Genomic DNA, 17,635 nt, shown 5'->3' with positions numbered 1-17,635 from the left:
TTTATAAAATAGTTACAAATTCTTAAGAAGAATTATATAATATTTAAGCGGTACTGAATGTAAATTATGCTGAAAAAAACTGTAATAAAATGAATTTGTAACCTGTAACGTTTTCTGAGAGCTGGTCTGCATACATTTCTACTATTTTTAACGCATCTTCTTCTGTAAGATCAGGTGTTTCATAAAGACTCACTGAAATCTCTTTTCCATCAAAACTAAATGAAACATCGCCTTTATCGTCAACAGTCATGGAATGATCAGTTTGCGCAGTATCCAAAAGCTGTGATGTTCTTTCTTCGTGTATAGTAGATAATGAAAAGTGTCGTGCCAATTCACGTTCGCGATCTATTTGTGATGTCATTGGTAATGTCGATGCTGAAGAAACACGATCTGTAATAAGCAAGTATCAATTTTATTTTATTTTCATGAATAAAATAAATCGACTTTATTGATAAACGAAAAGGTAACCGCAAATCACGCGAATCAAGATGAAATGATAACGACGGACGGTTGGGCATCATTAGTTGTAAATTAAGTCCCACGAAATTACAAATTTTTTTAAAAATTTTAAGAAAATTTGTAATTAAATTTCATTCTTAGACTTTCTCACAATTACATTTAATTTCCTTTACCTTCAAAGCCTAAAAGAGATGCTGAACTGCTTACAGATCCCATGCAACTACTCGCCTGAGTAAGAAATATGTTATATAAGTTAATTATTTATGTTACATTATTTTATTGTTTTGATGATTCACCTCTACAGTGTAGGTGCCCAAACAACAAGTTCCATCCTGGCCTGAAGTTATCCTATGTATATCACCAGGTTTAAGTTCTTTACCATCTTTGTACCACTTGAGTACAGGCTGTGGTACACCAATGACTTTGCACTCGAGATTAACAGCACCTCCTTCGGACATAATAGCACGCAAGTTTTCCAAAAATACGGGTTTCTTATAGTGCTTTGGAATGATAAGTTTTAGAAAGCACGAAGTTACACTTTGACCGAAATCATTGCTAGCAACGCACTTCCACTCGGCCTGGTCACAAAACTCAAGTCTCTTTATTTCTAAATGACATATGCCAAGAGTTTCTTTTTCAACTCGATATTTTTCTTCTTTTTCTACTGGATGGTCGTCACGATACCAAGCCAATATTGGTTCTGGCATTACGCTAACTACAAATCATAATTTCAATTCACTATTCGATCACGTAAAGGTGACCACTTACTAAAAAGACAGCATATAAATAATTTACCTTGTACTGAAAATCTAAAGTTTTCACTGATTTTAGCTTCAGTACTTCTTAAACCTTTTATAAATTTCGGCGGCTGATTGGTTGTCAAAAGCTGAAGTCGTTCTTCTTCATTAAGTTGATTTTGAATATCTTCCACTGTCAATTCTGCCGTACTTCTGGCTTCACCCATGCAACTAGATGCAACACAGCAGTAGGATCCTAAAGATTAAATTCAGATTCTTGGCATTATCTTTTGCTAAACTTAAATAGTATAGTAAATGATCGTTACCTAACGAGTTTGTTCCGGTAAGTTGGTAAACATCTCCTGGTTTGAGTTCTTGTCCATCTTTGAACCATCTCAATAGAGGTGTTGGAAAGCCAACAACTTTACACTCAAACGATACAAGACCTTCGTCCGTCAATACTGCTTTTAAACTCTCCATAAAACGAGGCTTTCTATAGTTCTTTGGAACTGTCAATAAGTACATTTGTGCCATTAATTTTTCATCAAATGAAAAAATGTAAAATAGCTTTTTTTTCATCTTACTGGACATAGCAACGAAACAAGTGGTGAGTTGTTTAACGTTGTCTGCGCTTGTGGCAACACATTTCCACTCTCCTTCGTCAACGGCTTCTACTGGATTTACTTGTATTGAATAACCCCCAAGTCCATCTTCTATGATTTTGTAACGCTCCCCAGCTTCCACTCGACCTTCTTTGTTGTACCATGTGATTTCTTTTGGCCATGGTGGTACTTTTACTGAAACAATAATTTTGACTTGTGAGATTTTTTATTAGAAAAGTGAAAATTCGAATTTCTGACGAATTCCCACCTCGACAGGACAATAGTATACTTTCTCCGATTCGACAAGACTCGTCCTTTAAAAGTGTAGTGAAAATAGGCGGCTCTCCTGTTACGATTAGGGTGTCGGCTGGCTTCAAGGATCCTTCTCTACTTCCCTTACCAACAACGTGAACCTGAAAACAAGCCAACATATCTAAAATGTTCACACATCTCGGACTCTTTTTCATTTGCTTACTCTGGACGATGAATAAGCTGTGCCCATGCAAGATCTCGCCACGCACGAGTACGTCCCAAGCGATGTGGGATCGTCTGGGTTCGCAGTCAGTGCGAATACATCACCAGCCTTAATTTCTTTGTTGTCTTTGAACCAATTGAGAACTGGCGTAGGTACTCCAATGACCTTACATTCTAACGATACGGTGCCGGTCTCGGTCAGCAAAGCTCGAAGTTCACTCACAAACTCTGGCCTCTTGTAAGCTTTTGGAACTATAAATTTTTGCACATGTTTAAGAAATCTTTTATATGAAGGCATTTTTTTTTAATAATGACATACTTGATTTTGAAAAATTGAAATATTTGAGATTGCTGTTCGAGAAAACAAGCATTATTTTTGTGCATCAAATCTTCAAAAATTCCTACCGAGAACATTGAGATGTGATGTGCAGGATGATCGACCGGATCGGTTTTCAGCCATACAGGTCCAGTGTCCTTGGTCCTCGACGGTCACAGGTGCGACGTCGACGCAATAAAAATTTCCTTCGTGGACAAAGGAGAATCTTGGACCTGTCTGGATCGGTTCGTCGTTTCTGTGCCAAATTACCTGCAACCGGATTAAAATAAAGTGTATCAGCTACCAGTATTAAACCTTGTCCTGTTCTTTTTTCCTCCTACCAATAAAACCATTTGCTCAGGTTGATGAATATGAATAAATTACCGAATTGGCCGAGAAGTGAGTGAGTCCTCGAATAAAATGGCTAAATATATTATGTTCTTCTTCACAAGTAGTTGATGAGGTTCAATCATCTTAGAATATCTTAGAATGCAGAGAGGACAATCCAACTTTTAACAATAGCTATTCAGAGTGTTAGGAAACTGTTTGAATTTTTCAATGTTTTCAACCACACAATTTTTTACTTATGGAATTTCAACTCTCCGTACAAGCTCTGAAGGACAGCAATGCAGTTTTTTTTACCAAAAACTCGTTTTATTGATGAATATTTAACTCTTCATACAAGGTTTTGAGGACAGCAATACTTTTGAGGTCGTTTTTCATTAATAAAAAGTTTGTGGTAAAAAATATTTTGAAAATTCACACAGTTTTATAACACTTTAAATAACGATTGTTAAAAGTTGTACTGCTGTCTTTGCATTTTGAAGAATATCATCAAGGTTTTTTGTGATGAAAATAAAAATAAAAATTCAAAGTAACATTTCTTATTTATCCATAATATGCATATTTAAAAAGATAAATATAATTTGTCCACGTATTAAAACTCATCGATTTCAATAAATCAGTCATAACATTTACTTTGTTGAGCTCGCAACTAGCAATAAATTTTCCAATTAATTAAAACCAGATCACTCGAGCTCAACATCAATCTTCAAATAATGGTACATCATACCTAAAACCAATGTCATAATTTAACGGCCGAAATTTCAGAGCATAGCCAATAAATCATCATCGCGAATATTCCTGCAGAGTTAATCGAGTAACTTTGCATCAAGAGCCACTCTACCGAGGTGTAATAATAGTCCAGCAAAGTGAGTTAACAGACTCCCCTCCGCTGATCGGCTCTTGCCTAAATACGCCTGAAAAACGACGATTCCATACCATCGATCAAGATGAAAACGCGGAAGACGTTGGCTCTCGTTGTTCGAGCCCGCAAGGGTGCTTTGAACTATCTCGTTAACTTGCACGCCCCGAGCTTGCGCTTACCGATGCGCGCCACTGCGAACCAGATTTAGGTGATTCTCTGGGCTACTCCGTTCCTCCTCTTTGTGCTTTTTCGAGTTATCTCGGATTCATTGTTTCCGTCATCGTTTATTTTCGTACTTTTCGCGTCTGATGCTTACGAACATTGCATCCTATACTGTGAGAATCGATCCCTTCAAAATTATTTGTAGATTTTAATGTACAAAATTTTAAACAATTAGAAGATTATTTACTTTTTTTTTTTTTTTTTTTTTTTTTTTTACACCACGCAACTAATTACATTGGCTTTTAAGCGAATCCGAAGATGTATACGTGGAAAAATGTTGAGGTGTACAAAACGTTCGAGATAATTAGACTAATTCATCATTAAACTAATTTAAGGAAAGATGTGTATTTTGGAACGCGTTGTACACACGAATATCTATAAACCGTAGAACTGGGCTCGACGGTGTATAAATATCACACGAGCTTTTAATTTAGCGGATTATCACCTCTATTTTACACGTGTTCGGATCGAAATGTACATTTCACTTCTCTAGTTTTGAAACGAGTAATAATGGAATTAATAATACTTATAATTTTACTCTCGTCGATTCAACCGTGGCATGCATATAATATTTCAATACTTTCATTCCAACTATTTCCCAAGCCATTTGTACACTTACGTAATAGTTGAGTTTAAACGAGTTAAAATTTTCTTCATCATTGATATGATAAAAATACATTGTTTAAAGAGAACTGACCAATGCAATTAGATGGCGTCATCTAATTCCCTTTTTCATAACAATGATTATTTATACCCCGCTCATCGTCTCACCAAGCTGATTCGTGTACAAAAGAGACATCACAGAGTTGGGGAGGAAAGAAAAAAAAAAATCGCAAACCAACCTTGACATCGGTAGCACTTCGTATCTCGACGAGGAAGCGCGTCCGCGTGCCGACTTTGACGGTGAGATCGGTAAGCCGGCGGAGAAAAAGTGGCGGGTCGCCCTCCTCGGCGTAGGACGAGGGCTCGTCGACGCTCATGTGCACTCGTCTGGAGAATAATCGCTCGGTCTCGCTCGTCTTGTCGCCGGGGCGGGCCAGCCTCCTCGCTATCAGGGCGTAGTGGCCCGCGTCACCTTTGCTCGCGTGCTGCAGGGTCAGTTGGACCTTGTTGCCGCGCGCCTCCACGCGGAAACGGTCGCTCGGCATCGGCGGCTCGCCTCGGTACCTGTGAATTTTTATTCTTTTTTTTTTTTTTTTTTTTTTTTCACTCAAGTTGACTCGTGGACAATACTGCGGCACGCTATGTTATCCTATAAGCCAAAGGCAGTGGTGTCTAGAACCGACAATAAAATACAAACATTAATGGCCTTTGATTTTTTTATTATACGTCTCATTCCTCGCGAAAACCTACGATATTTATACTCGAAGATTATGTATTTGTGGTAAGTATTGTGGGAATGCCTAATAGGGAATCCTGCAGTGAAAATTGAAACTTTTTTGATGGACATGCGAACTTTTTTTATTTTTCAACGGTACTTTCTCTCAATAATTTCCGCTGGAAATACCAATTTTTCATCCGAGTGCATACAGGAGTAAAGTAATGACCTTAACGTGTGATTCAGATGTTGAAGGAATTCAAATTATTTGACAGAAGTCCTTTAAACTGGATCTCTCGATCGAAGCTTAGATTCGAAGCTTTGATGTTTAGTTGTAAAATACCTGCAAAAGTGTCCGCAAGTATTTGTGTAATCATGTTTATAGGAAAAGTTCTACAACGACTCTTGTGGAACTGTCCGTAGGATTTCATGGATTCGTTTTAAATGTTGGACTTTCCGTGTAGGATTTTGTACAGAATTTCCAGTAGAACTTTATAGATGTATTGTAAAAAAATAAATTGTAATCAAAAAAATCTTGTGGGAAGAAATATAAGTTTTTATCAAATTTTTCGCTAAAATTTCGGCAGCTAGTACTGATCCTTTTTGTTACACAATTGTCTGTTGGATCATTTTAACGATTGCATGAATCTGTTTTACAGGAAATTATACAAGATAATGTACACTTTCTCATAGACTATCCATTCAAATTTCATAAACTCATGTTTATAGAAAAATTTTACAGCAGTTCCGCGAATTGTACAACACCCTTTCACTTGACAAGACTTTTCTATCCAGTTTAAAGTATATCATCATTTGTTTGCCCCCCCCCCCTTTATAACTACAGTAATCTAATCTGGTTTTACATTCACTCGTCAATATCTTCACAGTTTTCCATTGATATTAACACAGTCACTCATCTCTTCTGTTAAAAACATTCTGTTACATAAATCTATGGAGAAAATTTTATGATTCAAACCGGTTGTATAATCGCAAACCACGTGAGAAGACACTCGAAAGTAGACCACCTGCGAACGGAGAAAATGATATAATACACCCTTCACGGAAAATAAATTACATTTCTGGTTCAATGAATGAAAACTCGAGACAAACACGCTCGAAAAGGTTTTTCAATGCAAACCGGCGTCGAATTGTTTCGATCGATAATTACGTATTAACAAAAATCTCCAACTAACAATCAAACAATAATCGATTCCAAGATTTAAAAAAATACCCAACTCTCGATGATTAGACGGAATATAGGTGTATCCACAACACACGCCACATTATGGCTCACGTCCAATAAGATCATCGATGATCCATTCTCCGCGCCGCGTTTAACGCACTCGCCACACCTAAATCAGAAAATGTATGTCATCGGACGCTTTCGCGAAATCGAGTTGTAAACAAAAAATAAACACAGCGAACCACGTCGATGCGATGGTTAACGCTTTTTTTTTTTGCTTTTTTTTCTTTTTTTTGTAATTTCAATACCAAACTTTGGATGCCGATCCAGATATTTGATCCCAACAACCAGAACAATTGCGTACATACATAGGCATCGTCGAAAATTAAATCCACCATCGTTCCCACGCGTGCGCAACTCCACCCTCCACGCCTTCGCTTCCCCCATCTTCCATTCAACGGGGCTCGCACTGTATACCCGCGAGGGCGTTCGCAACGTTGCGCAAGCTCGCCCGCAAGCTCTCTCTCTCTCTCTCTCTGAAGTTTGTCGTGTCGTTGGGGCTCGTCCGAATTCTCCCTCCCCCTGGCCGCGCGACAACCTTGACAAAGCGCGGCGAGAAAGACACATGCATTTTGCTCGAGCGACTCGTGTGGGATAAGTATGCACGGATAAAAATATTTCGATCTTGGTGCTTTACGGTGTCTTTCTATGTTTTCTTTTTTTTGTTTCTTTTTTTTTTTTTGTCTTTGATCTGCTTGTAAGATGCAGGATTTGTGTTCTGAGGTGGGGTTATTGGAAACTCGGTAGTCGTCCATTTTATTGGGATCAGTGTTGTAAAGCTGTCGTCTGGTGATTGGTTGATTTATTGAAATTTCAGGTAAACGATTACCAGATCCAAATTGTTTCCCAATGTCAGGTCGCTGGTGTTTTTTTTTTTTTTTTTTTTTTTTTTTCATCCCTACGGTCGATTGCTGGGAGTCTGGTTAGCTCTGTAGTGACACGTATAAAGAGGCCGATTTATTTTCATTTTTTTGAGTAAGCAAAACTAATCGTTTAGCTTCCGAAGACATTTTTGAACCAATCGAGCAAACAGTCTCGCGTTGAATAAAAAAGATCCGGGATGTCGAGACTAAACAAAAACCTTTCGGAACCTTATGCAACTACGCGCGTCACGAGCGTCTTTTTCCCGCCATAAAAAACCCAAACACAGCCAGTCTCGTGCAATGGACCGTTGCCATATCTTACCTCCAGTGTACACAAAAGCTGTTAACTTACGTCATTCACACATGCGCACGGACTCGCGTTGCGGATATTTCTAGACCATCGAGCTCTTCCTACACGAGCTTTTTTCCCTTCCATTCCTACGTATATATAGGTATACGTAAAATACGTACGGCTCGTAGCTACACGTGGCCATTACTCGGGTGTCGGGTGTGCTTTAACTTCGTTTTTTTATTACTTTCTTATGACCGTACATACCGCATGTTGTATAGATGTGTTTACGGAAGCTTCCAGCCAACTTTTCGGATTGGCTGGGGTGTTTTTTTTATTTTTTTTTTTAACGTCGATCATTCATTGGCGGCCGAGTGAATGGCTAAATTTAAACGCTTCGAGCGTGGACTTTATGGACAGTTAGTTTTGATCCAAGCGTGGGTTGCTGGCTTTTTTTTTTTTTCTCACGGCGAGATGAATTATCGTCAGTGTAATTGTCCACGTGGATTTTCCTTTGCAATGATTTTCGAGACCAAGTTGAAAACGCGATGAAAAGCCGCGTTGGCGCGCAATTAGTTCAGCCGGCTCATTTTACCCTTATGCTCGTCTCGGTTATTTCTAATCAATGCACGGCCGTGACCCAAATAACTCTACATTGAACCTCTTTTAAATACCCCTTTTTTTCATTTTGCCCGAAACATCTGCGTGGCAGCAAACATCTCGCATTTTGACGAAACGAAAGGACCTTGGCCAACCATAAGGACGAAAAAGTGCCGAAAATAGCCTTCCCGGGTCCAATAATAGCCGCTCTGCTCGCCAAGGCGAAGCTCACATTGTGCGCTCAACGAGAAACTCATTATTCGCCGAGGTACCCAATCACCAGGATCTTTTAAAAAAAAAAAAAAAAAAAAAACAACTATAGTCCTACGTTCGCGAAACCAATGGAACTTTACCGAGCGATGCTGGCACGCCGATTCGGGCCCCACAGCTGAAACCTCTTCTTCTTCTCCTTGTCGCACTTGCAGCACTGACTGCACTGGCTCCCCATAACTACTGTTCCGGCTCTGCCTCGCGATCACAATCACTGCTTCACCATGATCCATCGATCCCTCTCTTTTCACCCCAACTTTCATCACAAGCTCACGTCTCTTTTTTTCTTCACCAACTCAAGCACCCCACTTTTTCTATCCACGCATCCATTGAGCCCATGTCGTTTTCCTCGGCCTAGATTTATTCGTTTTTGCCTCGTTGGATCTGCAATCCCAAACGAAGGACACAACACACACTCCGGTAAAACCCTTGCGCTTCGGCCTCTTGTTTTTGAATGAAACTTGCAGCCGCTGTCGAGGAAGTGGTTGAAAGAAGGGTCTGAAAGCACCAATAGAAGGGGGAGCCAGCAACGGCCGATGTAGCGAGGAGGTGGAGGCGACGCGGCGACGCGCGAGCGAAACGTCACAATAAAGCGCGCGATCTCGCGCACACGCTGGTGCTCGACAACGCGGCCGCGGAGCCAGCGCCACCCTGTCGTCGCGCGTCTACTTCGTATAACGTCGGAGGCACCTCGTGGTGGTACTTACTTGGTGCCGATCGGTTGGACGGGCGATGATCCGAAGCGGTGCGCGATTGTCTTTGGACTATTTTTGGGGTTTCGTGGATCGACGGGGACTTGAGCTACGAATTTGTGGCTGGTTTATTTCAAGTTTGCGCCAACGAGGTGAGGCTCTGTTATACCTTTCGATGTGGATTTATTGGTCCGCGAGTGGGGGGAAGGGGGGCGTTTGAAGTGGATGGATTTGAAAGCTCCGCGGAGTTTCGATGGAACCGGTTGAACGAACCATCGTTCAACTATTTATTGTATCCAAAATTGTGGCCTCTATTTGTGTTCCAAACAACGCGTATCGTTTTACGTTGTGGTTTACTCTGGAAATGGTTTTCCATTTTAACAGAAACTCGCAACTTTTATATTGGTTTGAAAAACGTTACCGGCGCGACATTGTCTCGTACTCACTTGTCCAAGAGATTTTTCATCGGTACGGATGAACAACAATGTTAAAGCTTACGAAATTATGAACACATCGGCTCCATAGTATCCTTGCATTTTTTTAGTTCCAAGCAAAAGTCTTTTTCTCTAAATTTCTTTGTCAAATTTCCATCTACAATATTTTGTACACGTATTCTTAAAAGGTTAATGTACAGTAGAGTACTAAAAAACAGTTGCCAATTGAATCTTTGATTTTTAGATAAGAATTTTTTTTCCAAGAAAACTAGACAATTTGAAAAATTTACCAGTCCTTGGCATGATGTACTCTTTGGGTACTGGCAAGTTAAATGTAACAAGTAACGTAGTGTCTTTGAGGTATAAGAGAGTCCTTTAATACTGTACCCCCTTAAGATGGTCGTCAGAATTATTAATTGAAACTTTGAGAAATCATTTACATACTTTTCCTTAAATTAATGAAACTAACATAAAAAATATTGAGCACTTCTAAATAGAAGTTCATAGATCATTCGACTTGACCGAAATTTTAGAAAATTATTCGAGATACTTTAATGTTGAACATTACGATTTAAAATTTTATAAGAATACCTTCATTTATCCAATAAAAAATATTCAGCTACAATTGTTTGGATTTCAGTAATTTTAATGAAAATCCATTTGACAGTCACACCCTTGAATCACGTGTGAACCACCTTAAATTTCCATGAAAGAAAAACACGTAAACTTTGCTACAGTTCCACGAAGAGGTCTTTAAAAACTCTGAATAATATATACGTTCGTCTAGTAGTCACATGTGTTTACGCGCTGACTTTTCGGTGTGTCATCTCTCCTCCCTCCCTTTGAAAAACCCAATCTCTCCCAGACATTAAGCGTTTCAAACTCGTCGTAAATATACACGCACGCAACCCACGAGTCTTCGCCCGACACGGTGCAAAATAGGTCAAGAACCGCTAGATGCTCGACGTCATGGGCTTTTAGACTTGAATAAAAAAAAAAAAAAAATCTCAACAAACAAAATACAAAATACTTAATGAATGGGATGCAACAACGGTTTCATGTTCACACGTCGTGTTCATGGTGGACTGAATGTGATTCGTTTGCATCTAAACGGCGCTTATAGGTTTACGTACTGATTTTGGTTTTTTCTACTTCAAGTTTAGGTTTATTTTTAACAATTTACGTTTTTCAAGTTTTTCAATTCGTACATTAGATTATTTTTACGCTCTCGCGTAGTAACCGTCTCAAAAAACCATTTCTTCTCTGTTGACATTGGTCTGACTATAATCGGCTTACTCTACTTGTCATCGCGTATGAAACGAATGATCATATTTGAGAAATGAGCCTCGACAAATAAAATTCAATTCACAACGAGAACACCCCAACCTTTCAATGTCACCTCCACTTTGACTGAAAAAAGCTTACAGGGACAAGAAAAATCATGAAATCCAGCGTCTCTGCCCCGAATAATTCCCACCCTCGTAATGAAATCTCCCAACTAATACACGAGATATATGTCAAGCCTCAGCATCTGTTTTCGCGATGCATAACAAGCGCGCACAAGTGTCGCTTCGAATTTAGCGCAGAGAAGAAGAGCGTCGTCTTTCGTAACCGGTGCTCGCGCTCGCGAGATTCTCGAAGCTCGACAACCCGATCGGCTCGCGTGAAAATCTATCGGAGTAAAGGCGAATCGGACGCTGTTGGGGTTACATTATGGACGTATTTTTTTTTTTTTTCCTTTAGTTGGTCGCCAACGAAGAAAATGGAGTTGAAATCGAAACTTAAAAGTACGGAGACGGGGCAAAAGAGCGTGGGAGGAAAGTGGGAGTGAGCAAGTCAGCCTGTCCCTGGCAATGAAGAGCAAACGCGCGCTCTCGAGCTGTACGTTGTTGTATAGCGGCAAAGTCGTCGGCTAGGCTGCTAATGCTAGCCGGCCACGGGATGACACGACGAGAATAATTCCGACCTCGGGGAATAAAGTTGACGCCGGCTTGAAATAACACCTCTACGATCGCGCCGATCCTTGGCACAATGCGGAGAGACCGACTGCGCGGCTCTTTGCGAACAAGCGAGTACGAGTTTTAAAGGGGGTAGGGGGAGAAAATCGGGACGATTTTTGCTGGCAAGCTCCACTATTTGCTGCGAGTACCGTAAAATTTGCAACGAAATTTTATGTTGTGGCTAATTTTTTTTCGTCTATCCCTTGTTTTAATACAATGTTTTAATTTGCAACAATATTTTAACACTCAGTATGCGAAGTTCAACTTCATGTAGTAACACAAAGTGGGTGAAGTTTGACTTCTTATGACTGACCAAATTGTTCGAAATGGCCCATTTGAGCACGTCACGCAAAGTTCATACAGTGTGCAAATGTCGCAAAAACCTTGCACTTCGCACATTTTGTACGAGAACAAGAAGTTGAACTTCGTACTCTGAGTGTCAAAGTATACTGTTATACCTATAATCCGTTTAAAAAAGGGGAGAATAATCAAGTGAGCAAGTATCGTCAACTATTTTTTAACTTGCATTGAGCAACGATTTCAACTTCAAGTGTTTATTCGTACATCAGCAAGCCACTAAGAGTACTTCGCTTACAGTGAGATAAACGATCGTGTATTGTGACAAGAAGTTAACTTAACACAGTGATAGAAATCAAAGGTCTAAACCGATCCATGTCCAAACTTGTATTTTCATATAAATTTAATACTTTTGTGTAATAAATACCACAGTAGTTTCGACATATTTTAAATGACAAAACTTACATTACATTTAATCAATTTAGATTTTTTATCTTTCATGGAAAATTTTTCAATCGATTTTAATAATACGCATTAAAAAAAAAAAAAAAAAAAAAAAATTGCTCAAAAATATTTAAATCACAGAAGAAAAATTATCTTATAAGCACGTAAGCAAAATACTTGAGCTATACATATCCCTGATTCAGAGCTGTATTACTTATCATCTAAAAATATAATTGTAATTCAAACACCAAAATGCAATATTGGTGAAATTGACACAACATGAAAATTATGTAGGAATTATCTTAGGGATCTCAATAAACAAAAATTCACACTGAGTATTACAATTTTTAGAAAATAATAAATAAAATGAAAATAAAATTTCAAAAGCTAAAAATACAATCGCACAATTTAAAACTCAAACATAGTTTATAATGAGAAGCATGTATATGCGTAAAATATTTGTAAACAATCGTTAAAATTTCAACACTTGGTGCGAAATGACAACTTTGAATAACCAAATTAAACTTCCGCTACGTGATTTAAACACAATGTTAATATTGTTTGAAATATCGATATAAAAACTTTAAATGATTCTTAGTGAACGTTAGTAAACGAATCAATATCATGACAAAGTAATTAAACAAATGGATACAACTAAAAACACGTTTCCCTTTCTCTCTCTTTGTATCTCATTCGAAACCAAAAAAAAAAAAAAAAAAAAAAAAAACAGCATTTAAATATTCGTTCGTTTAGACTGCCTATGCGACAAAATTGTCTCGTTGATTGCTGATTGCCTTCACCACCAATGGGTTTACGTATTTATCATCCAACGCATCAAGAAGACGCTGCCAGCCGGACACAAATTGTCCCATTACCAAAGACAACAACTTACATTTCGAATTCGTAGTGATCTTGATTGACAGTATGCCTCAAGTCGATCGTGAGGAGAAGATCTTCGCCCGTACGGCAGAACGCCTCCAGGGCAGTGTCCTCGGTCCCTTCCCATGGTGACTCTTCCGCTTTGGAAGCGCGATCTGAAAGCCATGTGATTACGTTAGTTTGTATGACTCTGTGAAATCCAGTTTTTTATTTGCTCATAAGTTATGGAGAATCGTTTTTGTAAAAAAAAAAATATTTCTTTTAACTAAAAATTTTTAAGTTTAACAAAAATAAGATTATCTATTGTTAAAAGGCTGAGTCGATTTTTTTGAAAATATTACAAAGCCCCAGTTGTTCGCACTCGACTCGAGTTATTTATCCATCCCAGGAATACAAATGTTTGAAAAGTGTGTTAAAAATGTCTTGAAACCTATTGTAGTATGTGCTAGGCCATATTAGACTATTTAGAATCATCGAGAAGATCGTGTAACAAACGTGTAATCAGCGCTTATATTGTTATCAATATTTATGTGCCAATATTAACCTAATTCACTTGAAGAACTTCTTCAAATAATCCCTAGAACTTATAGCCCATTAAGAGTTTGAATGCGACTTTTATCAACTCCCAATGGAACGTAACATTTCAAAAACGTTTAAAAAGTGTGGTCTTGAAAACCTTAAATCATTTTTTTAGGGGTTCTAAAAAGAGCTGTAAATACGTTGTAAACATCATCGAGGATGTCATCTACTTTTTGTGACCAAGAATCACTTCCGAATTCCTTTGCATAAATGGTGGGTCAATTTTGTCTTACAGCCAGTAATACCTAATTTGGAAGAATACGCCATTTTATAATCGTTTTTATCAATTGTAATTTATTGTTTCATCACTTAAATAATAATAAGCCTACTATAAATTGGCATGACCTTCCCACTTTACATGTTTCCATATTCAAATGATACCATTGAATTGGCACACTTTTCGCACGCAAGGAAACCAACGCTTGAGGAATCCAGAAGTCATTTTTAGTTACAAAATGCAGTGTATGTCTTCAAAGTCTTTAAAACTTGACATCAGGGTGTTATCATTTTACAAAATACAGCAATGAATTAAGTATTACGTAAGAGGTGGTGGTACGCGAAGACAAATATCATATCCCCCGGCGTGAACAACGAAACCAGATTATCTAATTTAATTTGCAACACAAACAACGTCATAGATCTCGTACTGGCACGCGTCCCGAGACTTATTACTGTATAACGACGAATCAAAGCGACGTGGTATCTGCACATTACGAAAGGGATTTACACTCTGGCGATCATCATTAGCGCGTGCAAACGCAAAGATCCAATGAATGAAAAAACTAGATGATTGTCACGCACCGGTAACCCACCTATAAAAGACCGGAAAAAAGAAGAGGTACATAACCTATATACACACACACGCACGCACATGAATTTTATAGCGTATCGTGCGTCTTGCATCGGCCCTACTTATATAGCTAAGAAACGTGCGGGCTTGTGTATGTCTGGCTAAGCCGGCTTTTCTAAAAATACCCCATTTAAATGACCGCGTGTTGTTAACGCGAACTCCGGGGACTATACACGTATAGCATGATGCGATACCTATGTGTGATCTCTCTCTCTCTCTCTCTTTTTGCTCGCCATGCCAACAAAGACTATTAAAAGAAAGACAGAGAGGGTTGTGCATCAGAAGCTCACACTATCGATCGCCGATTACGAATAACAAATCGGCCAATTCGTCCCCTTTTCAAGGCACGTTTCCGTCCGACCTTGAAAACCGCTCTCTCGCGCTCTTCACCCCACACGCTCACGGCTTCTAGGTTTTAGGCGCGAAAATTCAAACCGATTCCAACAACGATCGCGCCACTTTCGCGCCCAACTTGGGTTACTTCTTACTTGAGAAAACGATGCACGAGGAGGGGAATAAAAAAGAGATACCTTGTGCAAACTTCTCTTCTGATTAGCGTTTTAAAGAAAGAGCAAGAGAGAGAGAGAGAGGAGGATAGACTGGCCTATTTCCATCCGTTTGGCAAGCGAGCCTCCCGCCAGTTTTTCGAGGCAGCACGTCGGCGAGCGATATTGCTCGGCCCATCCGCCCTCCTTGCACCTCCTCTCGATTATTCTCCGCTTTAATGTACTTTCGTTGTATCGCTTTGTATTGATCGCTTCCGTCTACTTGTTTTCTTTCGAAAAAGCAAACCAAATTCGAGCAAACAACGACGCGATACGTCATTCGACGACAGAAACGCGCTTCCTTGACCGACGAATAGATTTATATGTGTACGTAACGCTTGAAATGGATTTTTGGGGAAAAAAATGTTGCTTTTGTATTGCTCCGAATTACGAGAGTAAAATAAGAAAAAATATTTCTCGATTACATGGCGTACGGCGATAGCTATACTCCGTGAGTAGTTCGAGCCAATCGGGGGGGATAATTTTAGAGCACGCCAGCAGGTTGCAAGAGTAAAAATTTCAGCAAAAAGGATTAATGGATCGCGCGGTCGTGGCTTGAATCATATCCAAGCGCGTGGACCCCCCGGATGACGAAGTGCGATTTCGAATTTATCGCTCGGACCGCATGGGGATTTGTCATTTGTCACTCGGCAAGCGATACTCGGCTGGAAAATACTCGGAAAAAACGCGATCGAAAAATCTGTTGGTGCATCTCGTTGGGAGGGAAAGACCAAAAAAAAAAAGAAGAAAAGAAAGACATTTCCCAGGAAAAAACCACCTGTCGACCTGTCGGTGACACAAAAACCACCGTCAATGTATACAATGGCCCGGAATGCGATTACCACAGTCCGCTTATTCAACTTTGAAGCGCTTGTGTATGCGCGCAAAGTCAAAACACGGAGCGCGTCCGTGGTTAAAGAGGCGAGCGAGACGATGAGAAAGAGCGCGGGCCGGGGCGGAGGATGGGAATATTTCCAAAAATAAAATTCAGTTTTTTCAAGACGTCAAGAGCAGCGGCAGAAACTACGCGCGCTCGTCCCTCCCAAGGCGAAGCGCGACCAGAAGCTACGCGAGAGCGGCTTACCTGTTAGGGTCATCCCTTCGTCTCTCGTCCTCTAGTTCCCGGGCCGGTTTGTCATGGCTGATGTGTTCACTAGGCGCACGAGAAGAGGGGCTCACACCTAATGTGATGACAAAAAGTGACAGAGAAGGAGGAGGACAGAAAGAAAAATTTTTTTCTTTTTCTCACGCACGCTGCAGTTTACCACACGCACGCACGCACGCAAGCTCTTAACTAACTGTTGATGCTGCTGCTAAAACCCAACACTCGCCGAGAGGAAAACACTGCGCGCGCGAAAGCACCTTCTTCCTCTCCTGTTCTCTCCTCGCGTCTGCCGTTGCTGTTTCTTCTTCTCCTTCTTCTTCCGCCTCGTTCCACCACGCCAGCACCGCCGCTGCTATAGGGCAGCAAAAGCTCGGAGCTTTTTTTCCTTCCGACTGACTTTCACCCGCCCCGAGTTGTCGCGTCGTTTTGATCGGTAAGCATTTTTCAATCGGTTTCGAGATCGGGGGATCGGAAAAGCGATGGTAAGGTAGGAGGAGGAAGGAAGGTGGCAGCGCGCCTGCCCGGAATCTGACGGAGCCGTGGCCGCGGAGGAGACTCGTTTCGAGCGCTATATACCCACACGGGGCTCTGGTCTAAAAACGTCGCGACGCGCCGCGCCGCTTTACCCGCTATGTTATGCCCTCTCCATCGTCGTTTCTCTCCTCTTCCTTGTTCCGAGTCTCCGTCTTCGTCTGTCGTCGTTTTCTACATAATGTCCTCTCGCAACCATCTTTCTCCCTCGTCTCCGTCCATGTAACACGCTTTTTCTCCTTTTCTCGATATCCATCTTCTCTTCCTACCCTTATGTCACTTTCAATGCTTTTTTTCTTTCTTTACTTTCGCACGCTGATTTATTCATTTGCTTTGCACTGTGTCATTACAGCTTCTTACCCCGAGGGGCTGCGCACTCTTAAGTCTTTTGGAGACTTCTGAAGTCTTTGAAAGACTTAAAATGATTTATTAAGTCTTTTTTAATGACTTGAAGTCTTTTTAAAAGACTTTAAACTATATACACTCTTGAAGTCCTGGTAAAAAGTCTGAAATCTTTTGGAGACTTCTGAAGTCTTTGAAAGACTTAGAATGACTTCTTAAGTCTTTTTTAATGACTTGAAGTCTTTTTAAAAGACTTTGAACTATATACACTCTTGAAATCCTGGTAAAAAGTCTGAAGTCTTTGAAAGACTTATAATGATTTATTAAGTCTTTTTTA

General features: G+C 39.9%; 1 protein-coding gene across 1 annotated transcript in view; it reads right to left on the bottom strand.

The window, feature by feature from the left end:
- Nucleotides 1–16,698, bottom strand: part of LOC106636691 (uncharacterized) — an 85,974-nt gene extending 69,276 nt beyond the window's left edge. The window contains exons 1-12 of the mRNA XM_023391068.2: nucleotides 16,405–16,698; nucleotides 13,360–13,501; nucleotides 4,860–5,184; nucleotides 2,678–2,858; nucleotides 2,274–2,524; nucleotides 2,067–2,211; nucleotides 1,781–1,993; nucleotides 1,523–1,705; nucleotides 1,255–1,452; nucleotides 756–1,174; nucleotides 633–687; nucleotides 103–390 (exon numbers count right to left, since the gene is read on the bottom strand). Of these exons, the coding sequence (XP_023246836.2) occupies nucleotides 103–390; nucleotides 633–687; nucleotides 756–1,174; nucleotides 1,255–1,452; nucleotides 1,523–1,705; nucleotides 1,781–1,993; nucleotides 2,067–2,211; nucleotides 2,274–2,524; nucleotides 2,678–2,858; nucleotides 4,860–5,184; nucleotides 13,360–13,501; nucleotides 16,405–16,417 (2,413 nt within the window). The 5' untranslated portion in view covers nucleotides 16,418–16,698. The remainder of the gene's footprint in view (nucleotides 1–102; nucleotides 391–632; nucleotides 688–755; nucleotides 1,175–1,254; nucleotides 1,453–1,522; nucleotides 1,706–1,780; nucleotides 1,994–2,066; nucleotides 2,212–2,273; nucleotides 2,525–2,677; nucleotides 2,859–4,859; nucleotides 5,185–13,359; nucleotides 13,502–16,404) is intronic.
- Between the last annotated feature and the right edge of the window lie 937 nt (nucleotides 16,699–17,635).

This window comes from Copidosoma floridanum, unplaced genomic scaffold (assembly GCF_036245765.1).
Source record: "Copidosoma floridanum isolate Cflo_tuat_1 unplaced genomic scaffold, Cflo_Japanese_pri ptg000014l, whole genome shotgun sequence".
NCBI classification, from domain to species: Eukaryota; Metazoa; Arthropoda; class Insecta; order Hymenoptera; family Encyrtidae; genus Copidosoma; species Copidosoma floridanum.
The sequence above is the reverse complement of the archived record's forward strand: the minus strand, read 5'-3'. Positions and strand labels throughout refer to the sequence as shown.